At 35.3% G+C, this 16,793-nt stretch overlaps 1 protein-coding gene and 1 long non-coding RNA gene across 4 annotated transcripts; one reads left to right on the plus strand and one right to left on the minus strand.

Annotated features, from left to right (window-relative positions):
* Positions 1-3,274: 3,274 nt before the first annotated feature.
* LOC122147950 lies at positions 3,275-4,312 on the minus strand. Its single transcript, XR_006161927.1, has 3 exons — positions 3,853-4,312; positions 3,411-3,445; positions 3,275-3,298 (listed from the first exon to the last, which is right to left on the minus strand). It is a non-coding gene; the product is annotated as an uncharacterized LOC122147950 (long non-coding RNA).
* Positions 4,313-6,882: 2,570 nt separating this feature from the next.
* Positions 6,883-16,669, plus strand: LOC109104635 (magnesium transporter MRS2 homolog, mitochondrial-like). Of its 3 annotated transcripts, none has more exons than XM_042772035.1 (12): positions 6,883-7,178; positions 7,265-7,512; positions 7,591-7,664; positions 7,777-7,813; positions 10,906-11,018; positions 11,217-11,390; positions 12,782-12,912; positions 14,424-14,540; positions 14,711-14,863; positions 15,784-15,901; positions 16,047-16,160; positions 16,239-16,669. In XM_042772035.1, the coding sequence occupies exons 2-12, from the start codon at positions 7,344-7,346 to the stop codon at positions 16,308-16,310; spliced, it is 1,272 nt and encodes a 423-aa protein (XP_042627969.1). In that variant the 5' UTR covers positions 6,883-7,178; positions 7,265-7,343; the 3' UTR covers positions 16,311-16,669. The 3 variants fall into 3 exon arrangements, with proteins under 3 accessions (XP_042627969.1, XP_042627968.1, XP_042627970.1); XM_042772034.1 differs by having other exon boundaries at positions 6,884-7,178; positions 7,276-7,512; XM_042772036.1 differs by having other exon boundaries at positions 6,893-6,990; positions 7,276-7,512.
* The last annotated feature ends 124 nt before the right edge of the window (positions 16,670-16,793 follow it).

Below are 16,793 nucleotides of genomic sequence, written 5' to 3' on the forward strand. Positions count from 1 at the left end.
GTGCATATCACATTCTAACATGACGACGATTAGATGTAAATTTTACAGACACAGAGCAGTTTGTATGTAGCTATGTCACACCCTTCTTGTGTGTTTTACAACTGAGACATACTGTAAGATACAAATTCAGACTAATCTTGACTGACCTGACTGAAATATTCAGTGTCACTTTTATTCATTTCAACAAAACAAACAAACAAACAAAGGGTCATAATTAGGGCTTGTATTACAAGGTAAAAAATGTTTACTCTGGCTTGAGTTTTGTTTATCTAATGAGATCATCCTTCCTCCCTCCTGAGTCCAGACTGACCGGTCTGACTGCTTCCTCTAATGGGTGAAACCACCACAGCAAATATATAATCACTACCTGTTTTGTCTTTAAGGGTTTTTTTTTTTGTTTGTTTGTTTGTTTTTCAGGTTTTGTTTAATGGCAACAAGGCGAAAAATCCAGAAGAAAAGAATTCTAGGTAACATTTTACAGTAAGTTTAATTAGTTAACAACTTTAGTTAACATGAGCCAAAAATGAGCAATATTTCTACAGCATTTATTAATCTAAAAGTTAATTTCAGCATTTAATAATGCATTATTAAAATCAAAAGTCGTGTTTGTTAACATTAGTTAATGCACTGGGAATTAACATCAACTAACAATAAACGACTGTATTTTCATTAACTAACATTAACAAAGATGAATAAATACTGAAATAAATGTACGGTTCATGCTAGTAAATACATGAACTATTGTAAAGTCTTACTGAATTCTGTTATCAAACTTTAATTAAAACATGTTTAAGAAGACAAATGAAACCTAGATATAGTCACACAGACATGTATTTGATATTTATTTCATTGAAAACTATACTTTCATAATAAAGACCAAATATTGCACATGACAAAATACTCTTAAAACATTCTGAATAAATACTGTACTGAAGCTTGCTATTTCAGCTTAAATTCATTTCCTGTTGTATCCGCAGGCATTCATATTAGAATCATCTGCGTAATGCAAAGCAGCTAACTCAAAATTTGTTTTTGAAATCGGCAGCAAGTTCATTTCTGTTCAAACCAACTAGTGGGTGTGTTTCTGGATGTTTGAAAACAGTGTCCATGCGGTAATCACAGGTATAGCCATTGCTGTCATTGTTTCAGAGCTTATAAAAGCACAGTTGGGTGTTGCTTTAGTTTCCTTCAGAGCTTACATCACTTTTTAATTGTTGGTAGGATCAGCCTGAGTAAATATTACACACAGATTTAGAGGCAGGCCCATTACAAGGGCACACAAAGAGAACTTTCAGCGACTGTTATGCCCTTCTTCAGTTTTTGTAGCAACGTTTCTCCTGTATTGCATGCATGGAGAGTGCAAGCTGTCAGACAATGCTGCGGATGCTTAGTCTTCATGTGGCTTTCCTTTGGTTTCTTCCTGTGTGACGCCCCGTAATCACATGACCTGGACTTGCTAGCTTTGTAAATCCTAAAGAGAGTGAAATGAATAGCAACTGATCCATTCCTCTGACTAATTATTGTACTCTCAATAAAGAATGGGAAACTACTTTGTAATTGTAGTTTATAAAGCTACTGATAATTTAAATTACTATATATATATATATATATATATATATATATATAAAACACCCTTTTCTATGTATATGTATGTGTGTATGTATATATGTATGTAACACCCTAAAATCAACTTATTTTTCCCATAAAATTATACATTTTCTCAGTTTAAACATTTGATATGTCATCTATGTTGTATTCTGAATAAAATATTGAAATTTGGAACTTCCACATCATTGCATTCTGTTTTCATTCACAATTTGTACAGTGTCCTAACTTTTTTTGGAATCGGGTTTGTTGTGTGAATGTATATATTTGTATGTATATATACATACATACATAAATACATACATACACATATATACTTTTTACACATTTATTTGTCCACTCCTTCATCCAATGCCACATGCACCAATTTTATGTTTTCCCTACCTGTGCTGACAGAGGTAGATGAGAAAGACCACATCATCTCTGAAGCAAGCCAACTGATGGGGTCCAGGAGTGGTTATTATTCCACTGAACACATCGCTAATGAATGTATTCAAGCCCTGAGAAGCAAAAGCAACCCAGCATAGTGACAACACTGCTAAAACATTTTTATACATCTACTGTATTTTGGAAAGGGTCAAAAGCTGTCATTTACTTTATGGACAATGAACTAATTGATCAGTTACCCTACTAAAAATGAGCATCAGTCCTAATGTTAAGATCCTTCTGAAGGAAATGCAGAGTAGGTACTACATACAGCTGAGAGCTGGTCTGATGACCTTTCACACAACTTTTAATAGCTTAGAGGCCTTTCATGCAGAATGCAGGTTTGTGGGTGAGAGAAAGAGAGGCGGAGGAGTGGAATAGAATAGAAAAAAATATGTAATGCAAAAAAAAGTTGCAATATGCAAGCTTATCAGACTTGTCAAGCTCATGTTTACATAGAAATACAATGGAATGCAAGTGCAGTGCAGTGGAATGTAAAAATGTGTTCTGTGTGAGAGGCCACTTAGTTTTAATGGTGTTCCTTCCTAATTAACACTTTTGATCAAAAGGAAAATTGATTTCTCATTAAACTGCGATGTACCTTATACATAAAGATGGACACTTGCAGATGAGCCACTGATTTTAACTGTAGAGAAAAGCAAAAGACACACTCCAGGAACACTCAGAATAAACAGTACAGGAAAAAGACAACTGTAGTTTACGACTGGTCTATAAACAAACCTTATAATTGATGAACAACTGAGGAACCATCAACAGAAATCCAAATGCATAAACACCTTGAAGTTTAAAAAGAATAGGAGCTATTGTTTTCCCTTCTTTTGTACACTAAGTAATAAAGTGTGTATTAAGAACTCTTTAATGACGTTGTCAAGCTCATGTTTTAATAGAAATACAATGGAATTGCAAGTGCAGTGCAGTGGAATGTAAAAATGTGTTCTGTGTGAGAGGCCACTTAGTTTTAATGGTGTTCCTGAACGTTTCAGTATTTTCATAAATTAACACTTTTGATCAAAAGGAAAATTGATTTCTCATTAAACTGCGATGTACCTTATACATAAAGATGGACACTTGCAGATGAGCCACTGATTTTAACTGTGGAGAAAAAGCAAAAGACACACTCCAGGAAACACTCAGAATAAACAGTACAGGAAAAAGACAACTGTTAGTTTACGACTGGTCTATAAACAAACCTTATAATTGATGAACAACTGAGGAACCATCGACAGAAATCCAAATGCATAAACACCTTGAAGTTTAAAAAGAATAGGAGCTATTGTTTTCCCTTCTTTTGTACACTAAGTAATAAAGTGTGTATTAAGAACTCTTTTAATAATTCTTTTTATTATTAAAGCTCTTACCACTAATAAGGCCATTGGTTATCCAAGAGTACCAACTATTGAGAGTAGACAACATAATGAAACATAAATAGATATATGTATACAGTGGCACTAAAAGTTTTTTTGTGAATTTTCTAAATGTTATCAATATGAATGGGAACTTATTTGCAGTTACATGGAAATATTGGGTTGCTTTTATTGCTGTTCAAGGGTGTTACACCAGATAGCAACAAAGATATTCACAGCTGGATTATTTTGTTTAATGAGTAAATATTTGCAATATATTTGAGTTATTAGTTTAGCTGGATTTGTATTTATATAGTTACAGGTAGATCCAGTCTCAGTGTAGGTCAAACTTACAGTAACTTCTTAATGGTTCACAAAGTTTCCAAACCCACAGTATTAAAAAAAATTTAAAATAAAAATAATAATATAATTATAGTTAATTAGCGGAATATGTTACCTTTTATTTTGGAGATATAAGTATGAGGATATGGCCCCACTGATGCACAAGAAAACAACTTAGAATGAGTAAGACGTGTAGCATATTCATCAAAAAGGCCATACTGTGCTTACTGAGTGTAAGTAATAAACACTTGCATAAAATTTGGGTGAAAGCGTTAAGACCTTTTTCACTTTCCTTAACTACAAATTCAATAATAGTATATTCAATTGAATTGGTTTTGACAGAAATAAATGACAGCAGTACAAAATGAGCACATTCAATCTATTGTTATACCTCAATTAAAGCTGAGATCCCAGTGGGAAGTAGAATCAGCCAGCTGGATTGTTCTTCTAGTAGATGGAGGAATATCACGATGCTGCTGAAACCTCTCCACGCAGAAACACAATTTTATTGCCACTTTTTCCCCATCTGTGACAAATTATTTGTGAATTAGCACCTGATCTTCTAGAAATGCCAGCCATACGATTATTTTCTCGTCAAAACTGTATGTCATTCTTGAAGGCAAAATTTCAAATGAGAGCTGTGAAACAAAATATTTCATTATATATAAACACACACACACATAATAAACAGATTAAGTACATTAAATACATTTTTATAAAGCATTTTTACACACTTATGTTTACTTTTCAAAAGTTTAAAATAGTGTCAGATTAAAAGTTTTACTTTACAATAAATTTTAAATCATTGTTTTATTAATAATATGTTTTCATTAAAAATTATGTTTGCCATGCGTGAAAGAATTACACTTTTTGGTGTGTTGACATACTAAAGCAAAGTACTTGTTTTTAATTAGTAGTAGTAGTCGCTACTCCTGGCATCAAATCTAGGTGCCTCAGTTCCCAGGATTGTCATAGCGATACACAGCAAGTTGCCATGGAGACAGCCTTGATCAGGTCCCAGGCAGAGTCAACAATCAGCAGGTGTCTATGGAAGTAGGCAAGAGCCTCTCACTGCAGTGCTCTTCCGGGGGAGTTGTTGTTCCAACATCGGCCTTGGCTGAGGCCAGTGCTGGTTGAGGGGAGCCGAAAGCAGATAAGATTGGGATTGTTTGGACTTGGGGCGAGTAGCTGCATTCCAATTTACACAACTACTCTCTTAATTTAATTGTGTGTCATTTAATATTAAAGGAAATATATTTAAAATATACTAAACTGCAACTTTATCATTAAGAATTTGTAATTGCAAATATATTTAAATACAAGATATATGAATAGAAATTACATAAGTATTTTTTAGTTTAAAAGAGAATAATACATATAAAGATGTACTTAAATGGGTCAGAAAATTAAAATAAAAAAGCAAAATTTTACTAATTGCATTTAATATAAATTTAAGCTATAATACATTTTCATTTAATTGCACATAACATGCATTTAAGTGTCCGGAAACTTGAACGTGTCTCACTTTTAAAAAATGCACTCTATAATGTTTGATGACTTAATTTAAACTTTTTTGTTGATTTTTCATTATTGTTAGTTATTTGTTGTGTTATGATATAAAGAGCTCATCATTTTACATTTGTTGATTGTCACCGTTCTTGAGGTTAGCGCATCAAGTTTTGAGGCCTAAAGTATGTTCGGCAATGTAGAATTATATATTACATTTCTCTGCTTTGAAAGAATAATTGTTATCCTCTTTACAAACATAGCATTGTTCACTTGACATATTAAAAGTGTCCTATAAGTCTATATAGTACATATGACTATCATATCAAGAAATTAATTTATTGAGTTAATAAAAGAAAATTTACTGAAATCTCTTCCTGAATATTCATGATATCTTCCAGAATATATTGGCTAAACGAAGCATTTCACATTTCGTGAACAAATAATTATATATTCAAATTGCCAAAACATATTAGTTTTACTTAGTACAATTTTTAAAACAATAGTTGGGTAGAGGTTGGTAGTAACGAGTTACATTTACTTGAGTACATTTTTTGGGTAACTAATACTTTTGGAGTATATTTAAAGATGGGTAGTTTTACTCTTACCTAAGTACATTTTTAGTGAAAAATCTGTACTTTTACTTCTGTGGGCCACGCTCCTCTCGTTTCTTTATCTTAATGCAATACAAGTTATAAATGGTTCAGTTTATTCCAAACGCGCCGTCTACTTTTCTCTTGGCAATAGACCACCAGTACCCCAAAAAACTCTTTAGTGTAAGACATCTTGAAATAAGACCCATTTCTGGGTTTAGAATAGCACGACGGGAACATCTTAACGCCACGCCAAGTTCGTTTCAGGGATAGGCAACTTCGGACCTGGGGGCCACTGTCCTGCAGAGTTTAGCTCCAACCCTAATTAAACACACCTGAACAAGGCAATCAGTGTTTTCGGGATTACTAGATAGATACAGGCAGGTGAGTTTTTATGAGGGCTGAAGCTAAACTCTGCAGGATAATGGCCCTCCAAATACAGAGCAAAAGCTTTTAGCGTTACCCCGAGCTGGCAAAGCACATCATCACCTGCCTCGTTCATTCATTTATTGTGCGCTCGCGGATGGGAAATGATGCAGTGTCTTTACTCCAGGCGCCGCCGTGAAAGCATCTGTGCTGCAGCGAGTTGATGTTTCAGAGAATGACAGGAGGCCTAAAACCTTCAGGGCACAAAGACTGGAGCGGAGATGTTAATTTACATCTCATTTCTCAAATATGAAAATGTATGATCAGATGTACAAGCAGTATCTCAGATTACGGGATCTGTGGGCACTGGTTTGAGTGGGATCAGGACGGAGAGCGCCACCCTGCGGCCGCAATGACATGAGCAGCATCGCTATGATCTCCAGTGGTAACGTCGTGGTAGCTTTTGTGGTGTCTGTATGTCCTTTTCTTTTTTCTTAATGTCAGTTATTTTTGTGTTATTTTATTTCCAAAACAATAAAATCTCCAGTGGTAATGGCAAAAATGACGCCTCCTTTTTTTTTTTTTTTTTGACAAATGACGCCTCGATTTTTGTTATTGCATTTATTTTCAAGTCAGGTTTGACCATAGACTGTATAAAAACAGGGATGACAAAGCGTGCCGCTTTAACCGCGTCATGCACCTCCATTGAGACAGCGTGTGCGTGCTGGATGCGTGCTTCACGTCATCAACAGTTTCCGAAAACACGCCGCTGAGCCGCTGTTGTTAAAGTAAGCAACACGCTAAACTATTAAACGATGGAATATGTTATTACAGCACTCATGTGTTCGTATCCCGAAGACATAGCGAGCTAAAAGTTAAACGGAGATACCTGCGTGTGAGTTAGTTAGCAGGACAGCTAAGACATCAAACCCGGACGTTTCATTCTTACTTTTATTATCAGGCTTTCGGAGCTGTGGTATGTTCTTTGCTATAACAATTATTACTAAATAGGAACATAGTAAAACCAAAGTAAGTATGTCAGATATTGACAACTAACGTTAGTGTTTCTGCAGGTTGAGCATATAGCCTCACCGAGGTGTCCTGGAGGTAAAATGGGCTTTTAACTCAAGAGGTTTAAAGTATGGAGCCATGTTTGAGGTTTGTCTGTCGAGAGAGTCTCAGGAAAGTGTCGATGAAATGCTGGACACGGAGAACTGTGAAGCGCTCGAGATCACCTTTCAGACGCCCTCTTACATCAACATGTGGACGAACACATCACAGCACAGAGCTGCTGAGAGCTCAGGGACACTGTAGGTGCTGCGTGTCTGTGTTAGTCTGTGGCTCTGCTGCTCAGACAATATGAATAACACATTCGTTTCTGTTGCCAGACCTGTCCTGTCGCCAAAGAGGCACAGATGCATCCCAAGCAGCCCTGTCTAGTGTTGCGCCAGTGTTTGTTGTGGTAAGACAAATACTATCATCTCTACAACTTTTTGTTTACAAAATACACACTGTTTTGCGATTAGAATAAAGCCACTGACTCAACTTTACTAAATCACCGTCTCATTTAACAGATGAAATTTGAGTCTGATGGGAGTGTGACCTCATTTGGTGAGTTGGATGCTTTTCACACCCTGCTGTATGTTCAACATTGAGGTGTGTCGTTAGTTCCTTTTAATTTTTTGACCCAAGCAATGTTAATTATTTATAAGTTATCTCAGAAAGACACGGTCTTACACACACAGAAGCAAGATTATGGAGTATGTTGTTAACTTTTATATTCTACATAGAAAATACTATATTCACTAATGAAGAATCGGAATCAGAAAGAGCTTTATTGCCTTGTATGTTTACACATACAAGGATTTTGTTTTTGTGACAGAAGCTTCCACAGCACAAACAGAATGACAGTGGCAAGACACATATAATATAAAAAGGATAAGTAAATAGGAAATAGCAATATACAAAAAAAGTGTTTAAAAATACTCACTATACAAAGTAGACAATATATGGTATTTCTGTGTACAGGTGTATTATGTACAAATCCAAGGAAATGTAAAAAGGCATGTATCTTAAATAAATGTATAAATAATTTATTGCAAACATATATTTGCCAAGATATCTATTCACTAAATGAAGAATCTGTTCTTATGCCTGCCGTTCTGGTGCTCAGTGATCAACAGTTCAGAGAGGAAGTGGGCTGGGTGTGAAGGGTCCATGCTCAGTGCTCTGTAGCGCCGACTACACGGCCACAGTTCAGAGAGGAAACGGGCTGGGTGTGAGGGGTCCAGAGTGATTTTGCCAGCTCTTTTACTCACTCTGGATGAGTGCAGTTCCTGGAGAATGGGGAGGGTTGTACCAGTGATTCACTCTGAAGTCCGGACTATCTGCTGCAATCTTCTAAGGTCTGATTTGGTAGCTGAGCTGAAGCAGACAGTTACAGAAGCTTGACAGAGGGGTCTTTAGAGGTGCAGTCGTTGGTGTGAAGGGAGAAGAGCAGTGGGGAGAGAACACAGTAATATTGTGAAATATTTTTAATAATAACTGCTTTCTATTTGAATATTATCCTATTTTAAAATGTTATTTATTCCTGTGCTTTCAAAGCTGGATTTTTTTTAGCATCATTATTCAGTGTCACATGATCCTTCAAAAATCATTCTAATAATCTGATTTGCTGCTCAAAAAAAAGGTAGGCATCTTCTTTGGCCTGATGGAGCTGTCTGAGTTTTGCAGTGAACCAAGGTTTGTCGTTGTTGTAAGTTAAATGAGTTCTGCACATATCTGAGGGATGCACATATCTTCACAAAAACTGATGTATGAAGTGACAGTCTCTGTGAGCTTATCCAGATCGGAGGCTGTGGCTCCAAACACACTCCAGTCAGTGCAGTTGAAGCAGGCATTTAAATCCTGCTCTGCTTCATTAGTCCATCTTTTAACAGTCCTTATTGCAGGTTTAGATGATTTCAGTTTCTGCTGATAGGTCAGTATAAGATGAACCAGAGCCCAAAAGCTGCCTGTGATATGCATCCTTTATTGTGGTGTAACAGTGGTCTAGTATATATCTCTGGTAGGACATGTAATGTGCTGTCTATATTTTGACAGTTTACTTGTGAGGTTTGCTTTATTAAATCAGAATGAGAATGAGGGGGGTCCTCCTGAAGTCCACAATCATCTCCACAGTTTTGAGCGTGTTGAGCTCCAGGTTGTTAAGACTGCACCAGACAGCCAGCTCTTTAACCTCCTGTCTGTAAGCAGACTCGTCACTGTCCTGAATGAGGCTGATAAGTGTGGTTTCGTCTGCAATGTTCAGGAGCTTGACAGAGGGGTCTTTAGATGTGCAGCCATTGGTATAGACGGAGAAGAGCAGTGGGGAGAGAACACAACCCTGAGGAGCTCCAGTGCTGATCGTACGGGTGCTGGATGTGAGTTTTCCCAGCCTCACTAGCTGCTGCCTGTCTGTCAGGAAGCTGCTGATCCATGGACAGACGGAGGTGGGCACGGAGGGCTGAGTTAGTTTGGGCAAGGAGGAGGTTTGGGATGATAGTGTTACAAGCCGAGCTGAAGTCCCCAGACAGGATCCTCACATAAGTCTCTGGTCTGTCTAGATGTTGCGGGATGTAATGCAGTCCCATGTTGACAGTATCATCCACAGATCTGTTTGCTCTGTAGGCAAACTGAAGAGGATCCAGTAAGGGTCCAGTGATGTCCTTCAGATAAGCCAAAACCAGTCTTTAAAAAGATTTCATGACCACAGACATTAGAGCCACAGGTCTGTAATCATTAAGTCCAGTAATTTTGGGTTTCTTTGGGATGGGGATGATGGTGGAGCATTTGAAGCATGAAGGGACTTTGCACAGCTCCAGTGATCTGTTGAAGATCTGTGTGAAGATGGGGGCCAGCTTGTCAGCACAGGATTTCAGACAGGCTGGAGTCACACCGTATGGACCTGGTGCCTTTCTTCTCTTGTTCTTTCTGAAGACCTGACACACATTATCTTCACTGATTTGGAGTGCAGTAATATATTGTATCCAATATATTACTGTCTCTGGTGGGACATGTAACATGCTGTCTGTATTTTGGCAGTTCACAGTAAAGATTTGCTTTATTAAAGTCCCCAAGAATGATTTAAACAGAGTCCGGGGGTTGATGTTCTGTGTCTGTGATCTGATCAGCAAGTTTTTGTAAAACTGAGCTCATGTGCGCTTGTGGAGGAATGTAAACGTTCAGCAAATGAATTAATGTTCAGCAAAATGTCCAAGTAATCATAAGATTGCAGAATGCATACTAACTTATACCTGAAATGTCACATAAAAAGTCCTTAATGCAAATTATTAAAAAAATTATATATTTTTTTTATTCTATAAAAAGAAATTATTATTACATTTCATTGAGAAATTCATTAATATGTAATCCCCCTTTACTTTGCCAAATATTATACATTTTGTATTTGCTATTGGGAAAAATTAAGGTAATTTGGGAAAAACAAAACTGTGAGTTTCAAATTGTTCAGTCTTCAAATACTGCATGTAAATTTTAATTTTGTATGTTAATCCTCTGTTTTAATCTGATTTGTTAATTTAGTTAACATTTAGGTAATTCTATAAACAAACAAAGAAAAAAATCCTAATTTTGCTTAAGAAAAAGCATTTTATGGCCAAAATTTGCTAGATTTTTTACTAAATTTTTTACTAAATATTTTTTAGAAAAGAAGAAGACTGAGTTGTATCAGGAGCTTGGTTTGCAGGCAAGAGATCTGAGATTCCAGCACTTAACAAGTATTACATCACGGAACAATGCCATTATTATACGCATGGAGGTATGGACACACGTTACTATACTGTAGGGTTCTAAAGATTGTTTCATAAACAGAGTTGAGCTTTACAGTATGTTGTACGTAATACCATCTAGAGCAAATATTCTAAAATTGAAAACTCATTTGCATTTGGAAATTGAATACATATTCATATTAAAAGTTTTGTCAGATGTGTTTATTTATTTGTTTGTTTATGTGAAGTCCCTCAAGGCAGTGGTTACACCACAGTGTTTACTGGTGCTGGATTTCCGTGGTCTCGGTCTGGAGAAATGGCTCGTGTTAGAACTTGGGCCACAGTTGGCTGGAGATGGAAATTTGGCTACTTACTCACTGCCCTTTGAGTTCAGAGCTCTGGAAGCCATTCTGCAACACAGGGTGAGCATTGCACAATTATAGAATACATAATGTTTGTTAATATATTACATGAATAATTATCAGTTAATTAACATATTCACTACTGTTACAAAGTGTCAGTTAACTGTTTTTTCCCCAAAGAAATGATCTCTTTTATTCAGCTATGATGTATTAAATTAATCAAAAGTGACAGTAAAGACACTGACATTGTTTCTTTGATGAATAAAAAGGTCAATATTAGCAACATTTTTTTTAAAAACCACAATCTTATGTTACATTAAAAAATGTCCTGGAATCCTGGAAAAATGTATCACGGTTTTCACAAAAATATTTTAGATTATTTTAGATTAAAGAATACCTGCCTTTACTTCAGGAAAGACATAAGTGGATCAAAGTCAAGCCAGATCTTCAGAAAGGAGATATAGTCTTGATTGTGTATAGTTCCTGGCCTCTAGGAAGAGTGATGGAAGTTTTAACTGATGCCAGTAAATCTGATAAATCGTCTCAAGGCATTGAGTCAGTGTCCAAACTATAGGCCACTTCTAAATGTACAGCTCTACGAAGGATTGTAAAAGTGAAGACAAAGACTGGTGTATTGGAGAGACCTATTACGAAACTGTGCTCGTTACTGGAAAATATTGAAATGCGATTGGATCACTTGAAAGCTTGCTCAGACTTATTGGACAAACTTAGATAAGTATGCTTTTTTATTGTTTCTAAAATTATAAATAGAACATTAACTCCTTACATATTTATGTAATGTAATTGTAATTCTATACACTTACAATTATAGGGGCCGGTGTGTAGAAGTCTTATATTTGTTTATTGTGTTTATTTAAGTATTCTATTTAACTTTTCTTAAAATATATTTCTTTATTTAAATTTATTTTTAATTTTTTAATTGAACATTTATTTGTGTTGATTAGAGATTGTACTTCTTCTGTAGGTAAATGGTACCAATTCACATGTGCACTATAAGATTAACAAAGGAGTGCAGACCAGTCAGATTGTGGGAGAGAACTGTTGGACTTTATTTTCAAGTTTTTTTTCCCCTGTATTGCATGTATTTTGTTTTAAATAAATGACAAGAGAAACGTTAACACTGGATGGAAGCAAGTGTTGATTGAGCCTGAGTAAGACAAAGCTCCCAACTGTCTCATGGACTTGTTTGCCAGAACAAAGTGACACTGAAGACTGGAGTAATGATCCTGAGAATTCAGCTTTGGGATCACATGAATAAATTACATTTTAAAATATATTAAAATAGAAGGATTGTGGAATTGTTATTTCATGCCAGTCTGATTTTTTTTAACATGTTTTTGTTCTTGGTTACTGCATCTACTTTTTTTCCCCCATATGTGCAGTCATGTGTTGTTGCATGTTTATATGGGTAAGCGTGTGTTCTGGCACAGGTGAATGTGCTGCAGATGCGGCTCCATGAAGTTCAGCCTCAGGTTCTGGATTGTTTGGAGTCGTTGGTCGACTCGAAGCTCCTCTCTGCCGACCGCAGCAAACTCCATATGCTCCTGCTTAATAGCAAGAGGTGAGTTTATTTAACTTCAGTAAGAAGCTGCACTAAAAGTCTTTCCCTAGCCATGTTGTTTTTAGAACATTATGTTCCCAAATGCAAGAGGCATTTAACTACACCGTTAAGATCCTAACTTTCTTATTAGCTAATCTTAATGATGGGTCGCTGTAACATAATTGGTATGGTAGGCTAATTGCTGTATGAAGCTAATCTAGAGGTATAAAACAATTGTTTTCTTGTGTTCTTCTTGTGTTAATTAGGGATGAGTCAGGATGGTCGACTTGGCCATCTAACAGCTGTTTTTTAGTATTGTCCCCTAGTGTGTGTTTCTATTTTTTCCCCTTATGTTTGTAGTTGTTATATATATATATATCTTTCTATGGTGGTGCTTTTAAGGAGAATAATTTAGAGGTGCTAGAACTTGAATTTAACAATAAATTTCAAGTACTGTGCAATTAAAAATTGCCTACTGTGAGCAATGTTCCCATTATAGTGCATAAGCAAGAAGTCTATCTTTGTTGTGAAGTCTGTCCGTGATAGTTTTGTGTAATTATTTACACAATTATAGAGCCTAGTTATAGAGCATGTTCTAGTCAACTAGTCAGTTTTGAAATATGTTGTTTTTGCCTTTACTAGTGTTAATAAATAGTGCCTGAAAATGAGCAATGATATTATCATACTAGAGGCTGCTACCAAAGGTTTTTCTCTGATGTACAGTACAGTATTGCATTATGCAGAAATACATTTTAAATTCTAATTAGGAAATAATTAATTACATTAGAATTAAGTTTTTTTTTTTATTATTATTAGAATGATTAATTTATTTATTTTGTAGGGGAATACATGTGCATAGAAAATAATAATTTAAAAAAGCAAAAAAAAAAAAAAAAAAAAAAAGAGACTTTATTCAGAATTTTTTTTTTGTTTGTTTGGTTGGTTTTTAAAAGCGGGCCATAATTTATGTCTGGAAAAAAAAGAAACTTGAAAAAAAATCACACTTGGGTGCACTATACAAACCAACTGAAACCTCTTTAAGTAATCATTAAATGCACAACTTTTTCCATTTGACTCAGGCCACATTCCAACTATTTTTGACTCTTTCAGTATGACTGTATCATTAAAAAAAAAAAAAAAAAAAAAATTTTTAAATGGCGATTATTACATAATATTAAAATAAGAAATTACTATTGTAATGATAAAACAAACAAAATGACATTATTTTCAAATGGTAAACCATCCAGCGGGCTTATAATCGCTTCTTACCACAAAATAATAATAATAAAAATAAAACTTTTGTCTTGGGATACCAAAACATGGAGGTTTTAATTCTTATAAAAAATTATGAAATTAAAAATCTTCAGGCAACCAATGTATTGTGCATCCCTTTATCTAACAGATCTAGATAAGTCATAAAATGAATCCACACCTCATTATTATTAGTCTACATATATTCTGGCTGGTAAGAAAATGATTTGCAGTCAGTGCAGAGCTTTAAAGTTGTATGATCTCTTTTAAACTCCCTGCAGCCTCTCAGAGCTGGAGACAGACATTAAAGTGTTTAAAGAAAGTCTGCTGAAGATTCTGGATGAGGATGAACTGATAGATGAACTCTGTCTCACCAAATGGAGCGACCCGCAAGTGTTGTAGGTGTCACCGCAGAATCCAATATCAGAGCCATTAAGTTTCAAAATGCAACACATTTATATGTACAGTACACAAATATTCTTGATGTCAATGAATATCTGATCATTGTTGTGTGGATCTGTTATCTTTGGATGTGGGTATGTCTGTGTTTATGTTCACGTGGAGCCAGCGAGGAGAGTAGTCTGGGTATAGATCACGCTGAAGAGATGGAGTTACTGCTGGAGAATTACTTCATGCAAGCAGAGGAGCTGGGAAACAAAGCCAGAGAGCTGAAAGACCTCATCGATGATTCTGAAAGCGTCATCTTCATTAACCTGGATAGGTACCGTACCGGCAGCAAACAATGCTTTTAACTGCACTAGGGCTGAGCATTTCCAAGCAGGCCTACCTCATGATACAGTATTATCAAGATACTGTACATGCGTCACAATTTTGCAACTGGATCATGATTGAAATTGTTGATTTTTTTTTTTTATTTAACTGATATTTAATTTATATGCAGATCATACGCCTAAAGGGAATAGTTAACGCAGAAATAATTGGGAAAAAATGTGTTAGTTAATTGAGAAGTTATGGGTGTTATTTTTCATTTCATCTATTATTTACAGTTTATTTTTTAAGGCAAGACATTTCAGGTAATACCATTGTTTTATTTCAAGTTCTGTCCAATCATGAGATTTTAGGCTATTTTGCTTGCAAAACATGTTGTCTTTTAAACTAGTGGAAAGAAAACATCCAAAATACACATTGATTTTATTATACTTTGTCTATTTTGTCTGTAGATTTCAGTTACAATTGATATTTTTAAAGGCCATACTTGTATAACATTTTATTCTTAAAAACATGGTGAAATTTGATTTCTTGTTGTTGACAGTATTTTCTGATTTATGGAATGATTAAAAAGAGGTATCCAAAGTCTTGTCTGTAAAAACCATTAACATAAAATGTGTCAGCAAAATGGAACAAGGATTATTTTTTTTCACGGTTGTTTTATCCCAGCGTTCTGATTTCTGTTATTGGTGCATACTTGCATTGGTGCATACTACAATGTAATATTTGCATATTTAAACATAGCATTTCAGAAAACTTGTAATACTACAAGTACAAACTTATCTTAATGCACTGTAAAAGAATTAACTGGGGAATGTAATGATATCAATTAATGAAAACTGATAGGAACAAAAGTATTAAGTAAAATTTTACCGTATTCACCAGTGATGTGTTGCCTTAAATTATCTTTAGCCACCGTAATGTCATGATGCGACTGAACCTCCAGCTCACCATGGGAACCTTCTCGCTCTCTTTATTTGGTCTGATGGGTGTGGCTTTTGGAATGAATTTGGAATCTTCCTTTGAAGAGGTTGGTAACATTTTACTACAGTTTACCGTTTTATTACTGTGTACCGTTTTACTTCAGTGTTATAGCCAGCATTGTGTATAGTGTTATCGGTCTGTTTGAGATGTTCTTTATTGACCCACATTGATGTGTTTGTGTGTGTGTGTAGGACCCGCGTGTATTTTGGTTAGTGACAGGGTTCATGTTCCTGGGCAGTGGACTCATCTGGAGAAGACTTCTCTCTTTTCTGGGCCGGCATTTAGAACCCAGCTCTCCCCCTCCTGTACGTAACACTCCTTCATGTTTACTATTTTTATCTTCAACGTTATAGTGATGATTGTAACCGTCTTTTTTTTCACAGATGCCCCCTGTATGGAAGAAAAACCAAATTGGCACCTTAAAAGCAACAGACATGAAACCTGGAATTAGATGATAGGGTGACTGCTGCTTTATAATATTTTTTTCCATCCTTCTCTATATCTCTGACTTATGCAATACTGTATTTTTCAGTATCGTGTACTGCACACCTCAGTCTAATTTAAAATGACATTTATCTATTCAGGTATATCATGAAGACAGCTTTTATTTTGCTATGTGATATTTGTCTTGAGGTTTTGGAATAATCTCTGTATTTGTTGTTGTGAATACCATTGACATAAATACATCAGATACCTTTTATTGACTTTAAAGTGTGTGACAAAATTATCTGCCACTAACTCAGTTTCCCTGGTTACCCTTAAAAAAAAAACACAAGTTTATTAATACATAACTTAATAAAACATTAAAAATAAATTTGTTGTGGGCTCTTTATTTTAGGCATCTAGAATAAAACAATCAATGTTTTTGAGTTCTAATGCACTTGTGTATACATTATTTAAACTTTGAGTTTTTATTAAAATGCTCTGAGCCTCTGTTT

Source organism: Cyprinus carpio, chromosome A16, assembly GCF_018340385.1.
Source record: "Cyprinus carpio isolate SPL01 chromosome A16, ASM1834038v1, whole genome shotgun sequence".
NCBI lineage: Eukaryota > Metazoa > Chordata > Actinopteri > Cypriniformes > Cyprinidae > Cyprinus > Cyprinus carpio.